Below are 13,918 nucleotides of genomic sequence, written 5' to 3'. Positions count from 1 at the left end.
ACAAAAATAATATATGTCATCAGTCGCTGATGTACGCTGAGTTTGACATTACATTTTGAAAAACAAAAAAGTTCAAAAGTGGATTTGCTGAAGATATTTTAATTAAATAAAAGCAAGGCTTTTGTCGATAACAGCCCGTATTCGTTCTGGTAGTAAGGGCTCTATTCTATATACCATTGAATTGTCCAGAATTAATAGAAAAAAGGGATTTGCAACACTAGCTACATATCGTCAGTGAGTCAGTGAATCAAAATATTGATTTTTATTCTTTTGTTGTATAACGTTAGGCGTAATTTTTTTATAGAAACAGAAAATTCCCTGTGGGATTCTTGCATTAACCAGTACACGACATTGAAGTAGACTAAATTAGCCATGATGTCTGTGGTAAGTAGGATTATTAACGAAATAAAATGTTTTTCCATTCAATTGACTCACCGAAAAATAATCCCAAAATCTCTATCATCCAACGAGACTTACTCTATCGATACATTGTTTACGTTTCAATTTTTCGGTTCAATTTCATAGCGAATGAAGGCCACAAAGTGTCCCACTGACGAGCTATCATTAACTAATAAAGCCATTGTCAACATATCAGACTTTCAAGATGAAGTTCAATATATCGAAGTGTCCACTGGTCCCGGCCAACATTTCGTGTTTGCAATTCATCGGTCGGACGACGTTCCACGGAATGCAATTGGATTTTCATTGCTACAACGAAAATGGGCTACACTGTCCATCAATCAGGATATTGACATAAAACCATATCGTTTCAATCCCACCAGTGCGACCGAATGTCTCTGCAATGTGGTCATGGAAGTGGACTTTTTACAGAAGAAGACGTAAGTGTTAGATGAACATTGTAGCCAGAACTTTGTTAAGACAGTTCGGTGGTCTCTATGTAGTACGACGCTGGAACCATACGATTCGGATTTGATGGCGAAAGATTTCATTATGCAATTTTCGGGCCTAGCACTCACCGTCGGTCAGCCGTTGGTGTTTAGCTTTCAGGATAAGAAACTGTTGGGCTTGGCAGTAAAAACATTGGAAGCTGTGGATCCACATCTTGCCATGAAAGAGAACACAGAACCGAAGAAAACGAGGTTCGGTAAACTATCCGGAAATTGCACGGTCACTTTTGAAAAATCGGAGGGATCGTCCATAAATTTGGTTGGAAAGGCTAAGGGGTAAGTAGACGCACATTCATTCGATTGAAAGTTATTCTAGCCAAGACCTTAAAAATACAGGAAAATTGTGCGTCAGTCCATCATCAATCCAGATTGGGATTTCGGTAAAATGGGAATCGGTGGTTTGGACAAAGAGTTTAACGCAATCTTTCGTCGAGCATTTGCTTCGCGTGTATTTCCACCAGAATTGGTCGAACAGTTGGGATGCAAGCATGTCAAAGGAATTTTGTTGTACGGTCCACCCGGAACCGGTAAAACATTGATGGCTCGTCAAATCGGCACAATGTTGAACGCACGCGAACCGAAAATTGTCAACGGTCCACAGATTCTGGACAAATATGTCGGTGAATCTGAAGCCAATGTTCGACGTCTTTTCGCCGAGGCCGAAGAAGAGGAGAAACGGTTAGGTCCGAACAGTGGTCTGCACATCATCATTTTTGACGAAATTGATGCGATCTGCAAGGCGAGAGGATCCGTGGCTGGAAACAGTGGTGTGCATGATACGGTTGTCAATCAACTGCTGGCCAAAATCGATGGTGTTGAACAATTGAACAACATTTTGGTGATTGGAATGACAAATCGACGCGATATGATTGATGAGGCGTTGATGCGTCCAGGTCGTTTGGAAGTTCAAATGGAAATTGGTTTACCGAACGAGGACGGTCGTTTCCAGATATTGAACATTCACACAAGACGGATGCGCGAATATAAGAAGATTAATCCTGATGTGGATTGTCGTGAACTGGCAGGAAAAACCAAAAATTTCAGTGGTGCCGAATTGGAAGGTTTAGTAAGGGCTGCGCAATCAACAGCAATGAATCGATTGATTAAAGCTGATTCGAAAGTCGCAGTCGATCCCGAGGCCATGGAAAAGTTGTTGGTGAATCGTGAAGATTTCTTGCACGCTCTGGAGAACGATATAAAGCCTGCGTTTGGTACAGCGGCTGAAGCTTTGGAATCCTATTTGGCTAGAGGAATTATTAACTGGGGCACTCCGGTGTCGAATCTAATTGAAGATGGTAAATTGTATACCGAACAGGCAAAAGCGTCTGAGAGTGGAGGTAACACATAAACCGAAAGTACTTTGCAGTTCTTTTTCATTTAACTATCAACTTCTTCGGCTAGGTTTGGTATCCATTTTATTGGAAGGTCCACCGAATTCCGGTAAAACGGCACTTGCTGCAAAATTGGCTCTAATGTCAGACTTTCCATTTGTTAAAATTTGTTCACCTGACGACATGGTCGGTTTTACGGAATCAGCAAAATGTCTACAAATTCGGAAGATCTTCGATGATGCGTATCGATCGACACTCAGTTGTATTGTCGTTGACAATGTAGAACGATTGTTGGATTATGGTCCTATCGGTCCACGGTATTCCAATTTAACTCTACAAGCTCTGTTGGTGTTATTGAAAAAGCAGCCGCCTAAGGGACGAAAACTGCTGATTTTGTGCACTAGCAGCAGACGGTAAGAAAATTACTTCTGTTCCAGTCTTGTTCAGCTATTGAATGCTTTGAAAATGGATGTTTTCAGGCAAGTACTCGAAGACATGGAGATGCTGTCAGCATTCACAGCAATTTTGCATGTTCCGAATTTGTCAAAACCGGAACATGTCCTGGCTGTTCTGGAAGAATACGATCTCTTCAGCAAATCCGAACTGAATACGTTGGCTAAGAAAATGAGTGGACAGAAGTGAGTACACAGCCGACGAAATAATTGAACATTCTCTTGACAATCAAAATTTGCAGAATTTTCGTGGGCATCAAAAAGCTCCAAGGACTCATCGATATGGCACGTCAAACGGAACAGGCATATCGTGTCACAAAATTCCTCTGCAAATTGGAAGAGGAAGGTGGTCTGGATGCGGGCACCAGTATCCATCAGTAACTAGACGGGGCAGAATAGCATATTCAATTTAATGTTGTTACGTTTAACGACATTTTTTGATCGACAAACACACCAATATATTTGACATTTAATTACTTATAATCAATGGATGTGAATTTTCGTTTGTCCGGTTCGGTTTTTGTGTAGCGCTCAGCTGTTCGTGTGCTGACAGCGGAATAAGTGAGGAGTTTTTTGGCTGATAGTTTTTGCATTTTGTAACGAGATGTGATTTTTTGCATGAGAAATTGTCGGTGTCACAGTTTTTGTTTTTTTTGTTAATTTGATCCCAAGTGCAATGTTCAATGGCGGTATCACACATCAAATTTGTTATTAAAACACAAAACGGTGGGCCGGCATTTAATGTTGTAACCGAAAGATGCATTCCATTTAAACTTTTACCAATTCTATTTGAACCGGTCAACGTGCTGACGTTGGTCCGGTATCAATGAAATTTTGATGTGAAATTTTGTTCCGGATAAATTATTGAAAATAGTGGAACACTTAACAGCTATAAGAATATAAATGCACTGCAAGTAGTTTGATTTGAAATTTACACTTTTTGTTACGTTCAATAAGCAACAATTTGCGTTAAACGAAAAATCTGCCATTCGTATTGTCGTCGTACATTGTACGCAATTACGCGAAAGCATTTTATGTTGGATTATCTCATCAATTTTAGTGACTTGAATGTTGATCGATTCAACGAAATTTGTTCAATTGACACACGAGTGTTATATTTAGCGATACAATCAGGCTCATTAAAGTCCAAGTCAAAGTTTATACATGAGTTTTGACGCTTGTACCCTTTTTAAATTACCAGATACGGAAAACAATTTCCTGCAAGGCCCCTAAGGAAAGAGGACACACAGGTGAAACTTAATGATAAAATAGTTTCACTTCAAACAACAACACTGTCGTAGCCGCACTGTGTCTGGTTTGACTTAAAGCCATAAAGCCAAAACAAATTGGGGCTCCCCATTTTCTTTTAAGAAATTATCATTTGAGTGATCACCGACAGACAAGGAAGAGACAATATGGTTACGTGTCGTCCTTAATACAATACCTACAATTACTACTACAATTTCAAAGTTGGACCGATCTGAACACATTCAATTCATGTTTATATTACTATATGAGCCATAAGGAAAACTTAGACGCCATGTACAGTCAGTAAAATAACCTAGCGTGTGTTATACTCAAAAATAAAAAAAATATTTTGTCGATTAGAGTTGATTCGCTGCCGATTGCGACTGAAAGACTGATAACCTGGCTTGCATTTCGTTTGTAAATAAATTAGAAAATCTGTCTTGTTCGATGATATTCCCACTTAGCATGCGATTATAGTTGATATTATAATCGACAACGTAAGGGGTCATCCATTTAGTCCGTCCACACGATTTCCGGATTTTTTTGAACAGAATTTTTTCTCTTTGCGGGCGTTCTTTATGGTTGGCTCCTGCAGATCACTTCGCGCTGACAAACTGTTTGCACATGCAGCCAACGTGACTTCGTTATTTTTTGCATATACTGCGAACACACTGCGAATGCGGCGAATGTTCCAACAGATTGACGGAGTTCGAAAAGTGACGACATTATTTAAGTCATTTACAGATCTAGTTTTAAATTATATTTGACCGGCGACACCCAGTTAGAGTAGATGTGTGCAAATAATTATAGTTCAAATTGTAGATTGGGCTGGAAATTCGACAATTGGAAACGATGGTTGTCCGAGAGTAAGGAACGGTTGTATCTTTGCTAGTCATAAAAAGAAATTTCTGAGCAATTTCCGTTTACCATTCAACAGTTGTGTGATTGGTAGAACTTCCTTGATTCGCTGCTACACTCACTTTTGCAAATTTCATAAAATATAGCGGAATGGGGTAATGGCGATCAGTTAGACCAAAGTCAAATAAAATTTTAAGATGATCGAAATTACCCGCTGGTCGCCATTAGCCCAGATTAGTCCGGAAATGAGATTTTCGTTCATCGTATAATGTGGTTCGTAATTGCTTAGTAATCACTTTTTATGACTAGCGAAACTGTTCTACTAATTTCCACACTCGTCGAAATTAAGAGCAATGACTAGTATCAATGGATGCATAGTGTTGCCAAAGCAAAGTGTAAATTTCATTTCACAGCACCACAATCAATTTTCGCTTCTTTTGTAGGAAAAAACATTGTTTATTTTGAATGAATTTTTATCGATTGGTTGCATTTTTTGATAATAAAAAAAAAACATTTTGCATCAATGAAAATTTAAAAAGAAAGCAAAATTAATCAGGAATTCAATATAAAATGAATATGGTACGTTTAAGACAAGCAATACAATTAACGATATTAAAAAATGCATCAATTAAGTCAAATGCGGGAAACTATTATAGTGCTACAATGACGAAAATATTATACATACACACGTTGAGGTGATTACCAGTAGAGTTAGAAAAATTAATTAAAAATTATTTATCAAAATTAAGCGTAAAGATAGCTAAAGGCAAAAAAATAAAAATAAATTTAAAAAGAAAACGTAAAATCAGTGACCAGGACCTCGATAAACACCTCCGGACAAGTGATAAAATTCAGTTCGGTTGGTGAGTTCGTTCCAAACATTCCACATCGTAGAGTCAAGTATTATTCTCAACCGTGTCAAAGATACACGTCCTACGCTTAAATATATACGAGCACTTCTACCCTCCGGTATTTGATCATTTGTTAACCTTTGAACCTTCTCTTCTTCAGAATTATTACTACAATAAACTCTCGTGTCGTGTGATAACATTCATTGAATCTAAACCTCCTATGCTCGTTAGACAGTTTAATAAAACTACACTCGTTCACTTTCTATGAACATTACACCAACTGTAGCCATGTCAGCCACATTAGCGTAACAAAAACAGAAAGTGCGTTCTCCAAATTAAATTTGTTGTACTTAGGTCCTCGTCACTAAATAAAAATTTAAATCCATGGTATTAAGTGTGTCCTTTCTATCTCTCTTGTCTGCGTATGATACTTTGTTACTAGCAGGTTATATTGTTCGACTTAATTAATTTTTTAAGTTTTATCATTATTGTCAGTCTCGGTTTTATCGGTTTAAAAATGAACATCATTGTATTAACACATATAATATAAATAAACCTTCTGCTGTTTGTTGTTATAATCTTTGAGTCTATAATATTTATCGAATGTAATTGCATTTAAATAAGAGATCGTTTATTCAAATGATTAGCGAAAGAAAAGTTAGATCTAAAAGAAAATTTTCCATTTTGTTGATTTTAATTTTTATTATTTTTGAATTTATTATAAAATTTAGCGAAAATTGTTCAATAAAAATAACTAAAGATAATTAAACAAAAACGTTTTCTTGTCTTGTCAACGAAGAGATCATCAGTAAATCTTAATCCTACATTAAAATGATATATTATTAGAGGCGCTTCTGTGAGATAAGAATATTAGACTTTTTTGAGGATTCAGTGATGGAGTAGAACACCGAAAAGTGCTAGGAGTTTTTTGTGAATGCGTCAGTAGAAGCGGAGAATGAAATATACAGGGAAATATCGGGTCTTTTACCAGGCATTCGTAAAGTTGACAAAACTTCTTTCGAATTGCTTGGAGCTCCTATTTTCGAAGAAGGTGTCCATGGATTGTTTTCGACTAAGGTTGAAAGCGTCGAGCTGTTGTCAAAGCATTTACAGCTTTTGGACGTTCATCCTGCTTTGTGTGTTTTTAAGAGTTCTCTTTCAGCTCCCAGGCTCAATTATCTCTTGCCCGATGTATTAGACAGACTTCGTACTACGCTTAAAGTTATTACGAACACGAAACTTGGAGTGGTTCCCTGGAAGCAGGCATCTCTCCCTCTTTCGTTCGGTGGTTTTGGGATTAAAAAATCCTTGGGGTTGGCCTATCCAGCGTACTTGTTGTCTGTCCATCAGTCTTCGAAATTGTCGAATGAGATCCTCAGCAAATTTGGTTTAAAAGTGTTAAACCGTGACGTTCTATCGGTTTTGCAAAGTCTTCCTTCTGAATACTATTTGTTAAGTGAAAAAGCTAAAAGTATTCAAAAGAAATGGGACTTGATAGGTGTGCGAAATATTTTTGGCGAGTTGTTGGCTTCTATTTCTCCAGTAGACCGTGCTAGGTTACTTGCATCATCAACAAAAGAGGCTTCAAAGTGGTTGCAAGTTATAACTTCAAGTAATCTGGGGTTACTTTTAGACACTAATGCGGCAAGAATAGCTGTAGCGCTTAGATTGGGTTGCAAGATATGTGAAGAACACCGTTGTGTTTGTGGGAAGCTAGTAGACGAATTAACCGTCATCATCTTGTAAAAAAGTAAAGGATGGATTCCGAGACACAATAATATTAACAAAATCTTCTCGCATGCTTTTTCGTGAGCCGGTATCCCTATTATTTTGGAACCACCGATTTCGAAAGACGATGTGAAAAGGCCAGTCGGAATGACATTAATTCCGTGGAATAGAGGAAAATCACTGATATGGGACATGAAATAATATTTTTGACATTTTAACAAATTGGTGAGTAAAATTTTTGCTTAAAAATCGAGCAACTTATCGAAAACAGCTGTGTACTTTTAGTTGAATGTCTTGAAGGATATCGAAGGTCGTTAAAAAATATTGTTTGTACAAAATAACTGATTCGCAATACATATCGTCAGACATATTTCTCAGAACAGCTAAATACACTTCTGAGTTGATCACGAACCTTCCGTCGTTGCTGGAAAATCGAAAGAGTGACACTTTCAAAAATTCCGCTAAAAATTTCTTCGATATAGATGTCGTGGCTGTCATGACCTGTCATGCACTACAAATATTTTTGTAGTTTTAGTTTTCGTTTTTTTCGATTTTGTGTATGGAAATTATTTGTGTTGGTTTTGTATCTTTCATCGCAAGCTGTTAAACACTGTTAATCAAAAATGGTTCTGCGATTTTCAACATACTCAATTCCTTACCGCAAGGAATTTAATTCGGCTAACAAACAGGCCGACGAAACACTGAAAAATTGGTACGACCGTTTGAAAATCCTAGCACAACCGTGCGACTACGGACTGCATTCGGAGGCGTTCATTCTGAACCAATTCATCTGCGGCCTGGATACATTGATTCTGGAATATTTGAATGCGGAACAGAAGGTTTTGTCGGTGAACGATGTGTTTGATTTGACAAAGAGTTTCGAGCACAGTAACGAGCTGGTGGATGAGGTAGGTATCAGAAAACGAGACACTTTTTGTGACTTGAGTAGTTTAAGATGTAGTCCGCTCTGACACAGAAACAAGTTTTGGAGATCATAAAAACAGAAGAACTCAATTCATCCGATGGTGAGAACTTCAACGACGATTCGGCCAGTGATAGTGAGGAAGGAACAACAAATGAGGTAAGGAATTGGCGACACAACCGTGAACCGATAGATGAAAGTGGAGTGAACAGTAAATCGCGAAAGGATAACATTCAGGCGATGACGGAAAAGCCATTCCCATCGTTGAAAAGTACAAAACGGTTCGAGTGCTACTTGTGCCACAAGACTTTTAGAACGGCTGGTAACACTGCGATCATTTACTAATTGGAACAGTAAATTCTATTTTTTTTTTCGATATTGCAGGCAAATTAACTTATCACTTTAACCGTTGCCACTCAATTCGAAGAAAAACGAGATCCACTGTGAAACGAACAATCGAATCACAGGAACTTCCAACATCGTTCGAGTGCTACTTGTGTCAGAAATCTATGAATACGGTTGGTAAGAAGAAAAGATTTTGAACAAAGAGATGTCATAGGTAATATGGTTCCGATATTGTAGGTCACTTGCTGCATCACTTCACTCTGTACCACACAATCGGAAAAACCTCGAAATGCATCCTGTGCGGAAAATGGATTACCAAAATGGTTTATCATTTGAATGCGCATCTAAATGTGAAACCGTTTCACTGCAATATGTGTGATGCAGCGTTCAGACGGCCCGAAGTGTTGAAAAAGCATTTACTCAGTCACAGCAATCCGCACGTAAAACAGTTTAAGTGCTCCAAGTGCTCGAAGGTTTTCATTACGAGGATGCAATTCAAGACACATCATAAAGGGCACGTGAGTTTAGATTCGCAGGCTATGGATTGTGCTTAGACTTAGACATTACGGCTGTTTCATTTCTACAGAAACGACCTGACAGGAGTCTGAGTGAAAAGTTAGATGATTTATACAGAAAGAAGAAAGAACAAACGACCGTTACTGGCAAGTACAAATGTGATGTTTGTGCGACAGAGTTTGACAAAGAAGGTAGGGAGGCCTGGTGTTGCATTGCAAATCGGGAATCTAAAACAAAACTTTGCAGGTCAGCTAATTGTGCACTCAAAAGTGCACAACCAAACCGAATGGCTCTGCCATCTATGCGGAGCCAAACTGAGCAACAAGCGAAATTTGATGGTTCATTATCGCGTACATACAGGAAAGCCGTTTCAATGTAACGAATGTGATCGAAAATTTTCCACCAAAGCAAAGGTCAACAGTCACGCGAAAATTCACACTGATGCAGGTCGACCTCACAAATGTACGATTTGTTCGAAGGGGTTCATCCAAAAGGTTCATCTGGCCGGTCACATGAAAGTTCACGTGAGTTGAGTACCATGGAGATGGAGCATATTATCGGAATTGTTGCGCTTTCAACATCGTTTCGCCTTGTTTTAGTTCCCCGTCAACCGGAGATTTAAATGCGATCAATGTCCGAAGGATTTTTTAAAAGAAGATCAATTGACCAGGCACAAGCTTTTGCATGCCGGCATAACAAGACCGTGGCAATGCAATTACTGTAAAAAAGGATTCAAGACGAATTATTGTCGCGAAGAACATGAGCGAACGCATGTAAGTGAGCCACAAGTCCTCTAATTAGGAGATCGAATTTCTGTAAATCAATTTACAATGAACTGAAATTCTAGACCGGCGAGAAACCGTTTGCCTGTTCAATTTGCGGCAAGAAGTTCGCGCAGCAGTCATCTCTGCGCGGTCATCGAAAAGTTCATTTGAAACCTCCTAAGCCAAAGACAGAACATCCGAAAAGGAAGAGGAAGCAGTAGAAAGATAATTCGATTGCAAACAGTATTACAGGAGAGGCATATTTTGGTTGAGAATGTAATTTGCTTTGATTTGACTATTTCTTAATAAAGAAAATGAATACGATATTGCGCTAATTTTATATGGATGAAGGTTAAACCACAGATATTTTATTCGCCTTACCTCTTAGAAAGCGAAATGAAAAATTGGCGAGCTACTCGGAATACGTATGACACGTTCGATGACAAGTTCTTCTTGTCAACATTTCAGTTTAAAAGTAACTGGTTACGATGTTCTGATCAAGACAATACAACTCTCAAATTAGTCGAGGCCTGTGTTGAGATTGAGGTTTGATTGAGTTCAATGATTGAGTTTATTTTTGTGCAAATTTTGTCGTTATCATCGAAGTGTATCGTTGTTTGTAGAATAGAACAGGAGCGGTTCATTTTTGAAACGTCAAATAAGGGACCTGATGCAATGTATGAAAATGAACTCAAATTAACGCTGACACTTGCGCTGACATAAATTGAATCTATTGTCGTTGGAAACTTTAATAGTGTATACGTATAAATAACCGAAAAAAGAGAGAAAAAATCGTACACAATGTCAAGAAGTTTTGTAAATGGGTTGTTTAGCTTACATTTTGTCAACTTCGCTGTTTTTTTTTTTTTCATTTAAATAAAAAACGAAAAAAATAGAACATACCAAACTTTCGAGAGAAGTTTTTATGGAATTCTATTGGTAACAGTGGAATATTTCATTTGTAATAAGGTAAAAGCTCTTCAAATCTAACGCTGCAGTTCTATAGTAGTCGCCATAATAGTAGATTACTTTGGATGCTGCGAAATTAATTTATTGCATAAGGTAGAAAATTTGGGATAATAGCAAATCAGTCAAAAAAAACCCTTAAAGGTTAAATGTGACGCAGGTCCAAAAAATTTTGAAAGAAAATTTTGCAAAAAGAATTTTACGTCAAAAGTGGCAGGCGATTCGGCTTTCTTCCGTTTAAATTCTTTCAGTACATTTTTGAACCGGTTTCCTAACAAAGGTTTCCTCAACATCTGCATTCTTCTGAAGCAAATTTCTTTTTGTAAAATTTTCTTTCAAAATTTTTTTGGGTCAATTTTTTGTTGATAAAACTTTTGCAATAAAGGACTTGCGTCACATTTACCATTCAAGGGTTTTTTTTGACTGATATCACCACCTTTGATAAAAGCTTATGTAAGTTAAAAAAAATCTAGAGACATCAGTCTGAATCCTAAAATCTAGAACCCCATCTTGGAACACCTCACTCATGTCGAAAAGAACCCAAATCCATCAAAAAGTTCGATGGAAGTTAGTTAGTGCCAGAGGAATCATCCAAAGTTTTAGGAACCAACCTAGTGGTTTGAAATAATAACACAGATGTGTTTTTTGATTAACGGCCTCCTCTGACTGTCTTTTCGACAAAAGTAGAGTTTGCTTATGCGAGCCGAAGGCGATGTATGCAACTATAAACTTGTCGAAAAACATTTACTGAAACAAGTTGTTTAAAAACAAACAAGTCAGTTTTCGGGTATCACAAAGTTGGTTCCGAATTAATGAATTACGAGGTCGCATCTAAAGTATTCTAGTTTATTGTAATAAAGTACTTCGTGAAAGTTTGAGACAATCTTCTGTAGAAGTTCATGACGAGAAATGGAATTTAATTTTTAGAAATTGTGGTACAACACCTTTACTCCTTTTTAGGGCCAGACTGGCTACCAAAAAAACCTTAGGACGTTCAATGAAGAAAATTTGAAAAATGACCTTCACTCATACACGATTAAAAAAAAACCCAACGATCATAGGGCCCAACGCTCATCATTTTTCAGGCAATAATTACTCATGATACCTCTAATAGGTTCATTCATCCGTTAAAAGAGGAAAAAAATCACAAAACATTCTTCGCTGACACTACTACTACGGCCTAATATTGATAGATATTTCATTTAATTTCACTAAAAAATTCACGAATTTCAGGTCCTGAACGGTAGGAACATATAGTAACGCGAAAAAGACCTAATTACCATTTTTCTTTTTCAGACAGCAGAAAGAAAAAATTGAGTTAGGTCTATTTGGGTCTATTTTGCGGTATGTGTAGTTGGAGTAAGAAACGATGTACAAAAGGTCCTGATCCCTATTTGTTGTAATCGAATCGGTTATTGGACGAGATGGTTCGAGTTGTCTGGTATACGTAGTGATACCTTTGAAGTATTCCTCAGCACCCGATTGTCCCAATTTCTGTTCATTTGAAATTGACCACTTAATGACAATAGGATGGTCACGGAAAGAATCCAGAATTTAAACAGAAGAAATTCGTCACACTTTCATAGTTATTCTTAAAATTCGCAACGATATTTACATATCTGTTTAGGTTTATACTGACGCCCAAATGGTGGCATTCTCACACTAAATTTCATTGACAGCTGCAGCAATTGCGATTTAGGACAGAAAAAATTACTGGCTTCATTAGTTACGACATTTTCGCCATGAAAACCAGGGCAAAAAAAACATTTCGTATGTGGACAGCATCATCAGCATCAGCATCTCTGAAGATACGTACGATTTTCCTTGTAGAAGAAGTCAACTGCGAATGGTCAATATGAATGCTATTCGCAGATTAATGGTGCTTCGAAAATTCGTCTATTTTGGATTTTAGTAGCTTCGGCAATGATTCACTAGAGATTTTTATGGATTCATTTTTTTAGGTAGTAATTATTTTGTAATTTTAATAAAGTGTGCAACGGTTATTGCTTAAGTTGCTAGAAAGATTATTTCATATTGCTCAACAAATTATTACAGTTGAAGAAAAATAAGAAACTGGCAATACAATCCAATCAATGCTATTTATCCCACAATCCCACATGCATTACCAAACACTTTTCTTCGTCTCTACAGATTCGGATAGTGAACCTTCTTAAACGTCGAGAAAACACTTTTTAAGGATATAAATTGCTACCAAATAACAAACCAGAAAATCAAACCAAACTTCCAAACCAACTGATATATTAGTCAAAAACACTCAAAGAGTAAAAGTGACGCAATTCCCTGGACATACTTCCAAAACAACTGATATAGCTATAGGTGACGCATTCTGCGCTTGTACGCAAAAATTGTCAAAGCAAAAATTAGGCCAAACAAATTCTAGAAGAAAAAGTTTACCAACAAATTTTTGCGTCACAAGTTGCAGATGTTGAAGAAAGTACTTTTAAGAAAATTGCGTTACAACCCGTATGTTACACGAATGATTTTAATAAAATGTTAAAAAAAAAAATTGTTAACATAGGGACAAATATGTTCTGAAATTTTTTTGGTAAAATTTTTGCGTTGACAATTTTTGCGTACAAGCGCAGAATACGTCACCTATATGGACTTGCGTCACTTTTACTCTTTGAATGTTTTTGACTGATACGAATAAACCACGCAAAATTATTGAGATCTCAGGATTACCTCAAGAAAATCTCGAGATGACTTCACCTACATTGCCGAAAAAAATTCCGTATGTGTTCTCATTTACGTGGAACTTTTCTTCTGAACCAACTTTACAGTAATGATGTTGAATGACTTTAGCGAAACTAAAAACGGTTCGAAGAATATTGTACCCTTAAGTAAACAAACAAAATGGCCAACAATATTGACATAAAGAATGTTTGGCTTCTTTACACTATTTGACGGAAGCATACCTGACACAGCATAGGTACTTTGTATTCCCGAATATAAGCCCAAAAAAAATGGTCGAGTAATGACTCAAGACTTATCTCAATAGATATAACTAT

The 13,918-nt window shown here is 37.2% G+C and overlaps 2 protein-coding genes across 5 annotated transcripts; both read left to right on the top strand.

Annotated features, from left to right (window-relative positions):
- The first annotated feature begins 17 nt into the window (after positions 1–17).
- Positions 18–5,595, top strand: LOC119067235 (vesicle-fusing ATPase 1-like). Of its 3 annotated transcripts, none has more exons than XM_037170094.1 (8): positions 18–238; positions 305–384; positions 526–839; positions 903–1,184; positions 1,245–2,245; positions 2,310–2,652; positions 2,719–2,881; positions 2,934–3,053. In XM_037170094.1, the coding sequence occupies exons 2-7, from the start codon at positions 373–375 to the stop codon at positions 2,879–2,881; spliced, it is 2,115 nt and encodes a 704-aa protein (XP_037025989.1). In that variant the 5' UTR covers positions 18–238; positions 305–372; the 3' UTR covers positions 2,934–3,053. The 3 variants fall into 3 exon arrangements, with proteins under 3 accessions (XP_037025989.1, XP_037025987.1, XP_037025986.1); XM_037170092.1 differs by having other exon boundaries at positions 19–234; positions 2,719–2,877; positions 2,934–5,595; XM_037170091.1 differs by having other exon boundaries at positions 19–238; positions 2,719–2,877; positions 2,934–5,595.
- A 2,284-nt stretch (positions 5,596–7,879) lies between these two features.
- Positions 7,880–10,242, top strand: LOC119067237 (zinc finger protein 883-like). Of its 2 annotated transcripts, none has more exons than XM_037170098.1 (8): positions 7,880–8,284; positions 8,338–8,620; positions 8,683–8,820; positions 8,881–9,161; positions 9,230–9,350; positions 9,406–9,683; positions 9,759–9,932; positions 10,007–10,242. In XM_037170098.1, exons 1-8 carry the CDS (start codon positions 8,000–8,002, stop codon positions 10,142–10,144), a joined length of 1,698 nt encoding a protein of 565 aa, XP_037025993.1. In that variant the 5' UTR covers positions 7,880–7,999; the 3' UTR covers positions 10,145–10,242. The 2 variants fall into 2 exon arrangements, with proteins under 2 accessions (XP_037025993.1, XP_037025994.1); XM_037170099.1 differs by having other exon boundaries at positions 7,881–8,284; positions 8,353–8,620.
- The last annotated feature ends 3,676 nt before the right edge of the window (positions 10,243–13,918 follow it).

This window comes from Bradysia coprophila, assembly GCF_014529535.1.
Source record: "Bradysia coprophila strain Holo2 chromosome X unlocalized genomic scaffold, BU_Bcop_v1 contig_12, whole genome shotgun sequence".
In the NCBI taxonomy this organism is placed as follows: Eukaryota; Metazoa; Arthropoda; class Insecta; order Diptera; family Sciaridae; genus Bradysia; species Bradysia coprophila.
Note: the sequence above shows the minus strand (reverse complement) of the source record. Positions and strands in the feature narration are given on the sequence as shown.

Coding starts and splice junctions, on each gene's coding strand:
- LOC119067235 (XM_037170092.1), top strand. Junction 2,246..2,309: donor AAAAGCGTCTGAGAGTGGAG/GTAACACATAAA, acceptor TTCTTCGGCTAG/GTTTGGTATCCATTTTATTG. Junction 2,653..2,718: donor TTGTGCACTAGCAGCAGACG/GTAAGAAAATTA, acceptor GGATGTTTTCAG/GCAAGTACTCGAAGACATGG.
- LOC119067237 (XM_037170098.1), top strand. CDS start 8,000: ATGGTTCTGCGATTTTCAACATACTCAATTCCTTACCGCAAGGAATTT. Junction 8,285..8,337: donor GTAACGAGCTGGTGGATGAG/GTAGGTATCAGA, acceptor TTTAAGATGTAG/TCCGCTCTGACACAGAAACA. Junction 9,933..10,006: donor AAGAACATGAGCGAACGCAT/GTAAGTGAGCCA, acceptor CTGAAATTCTAG/ACCGGCGAGAAACCGTTTGC.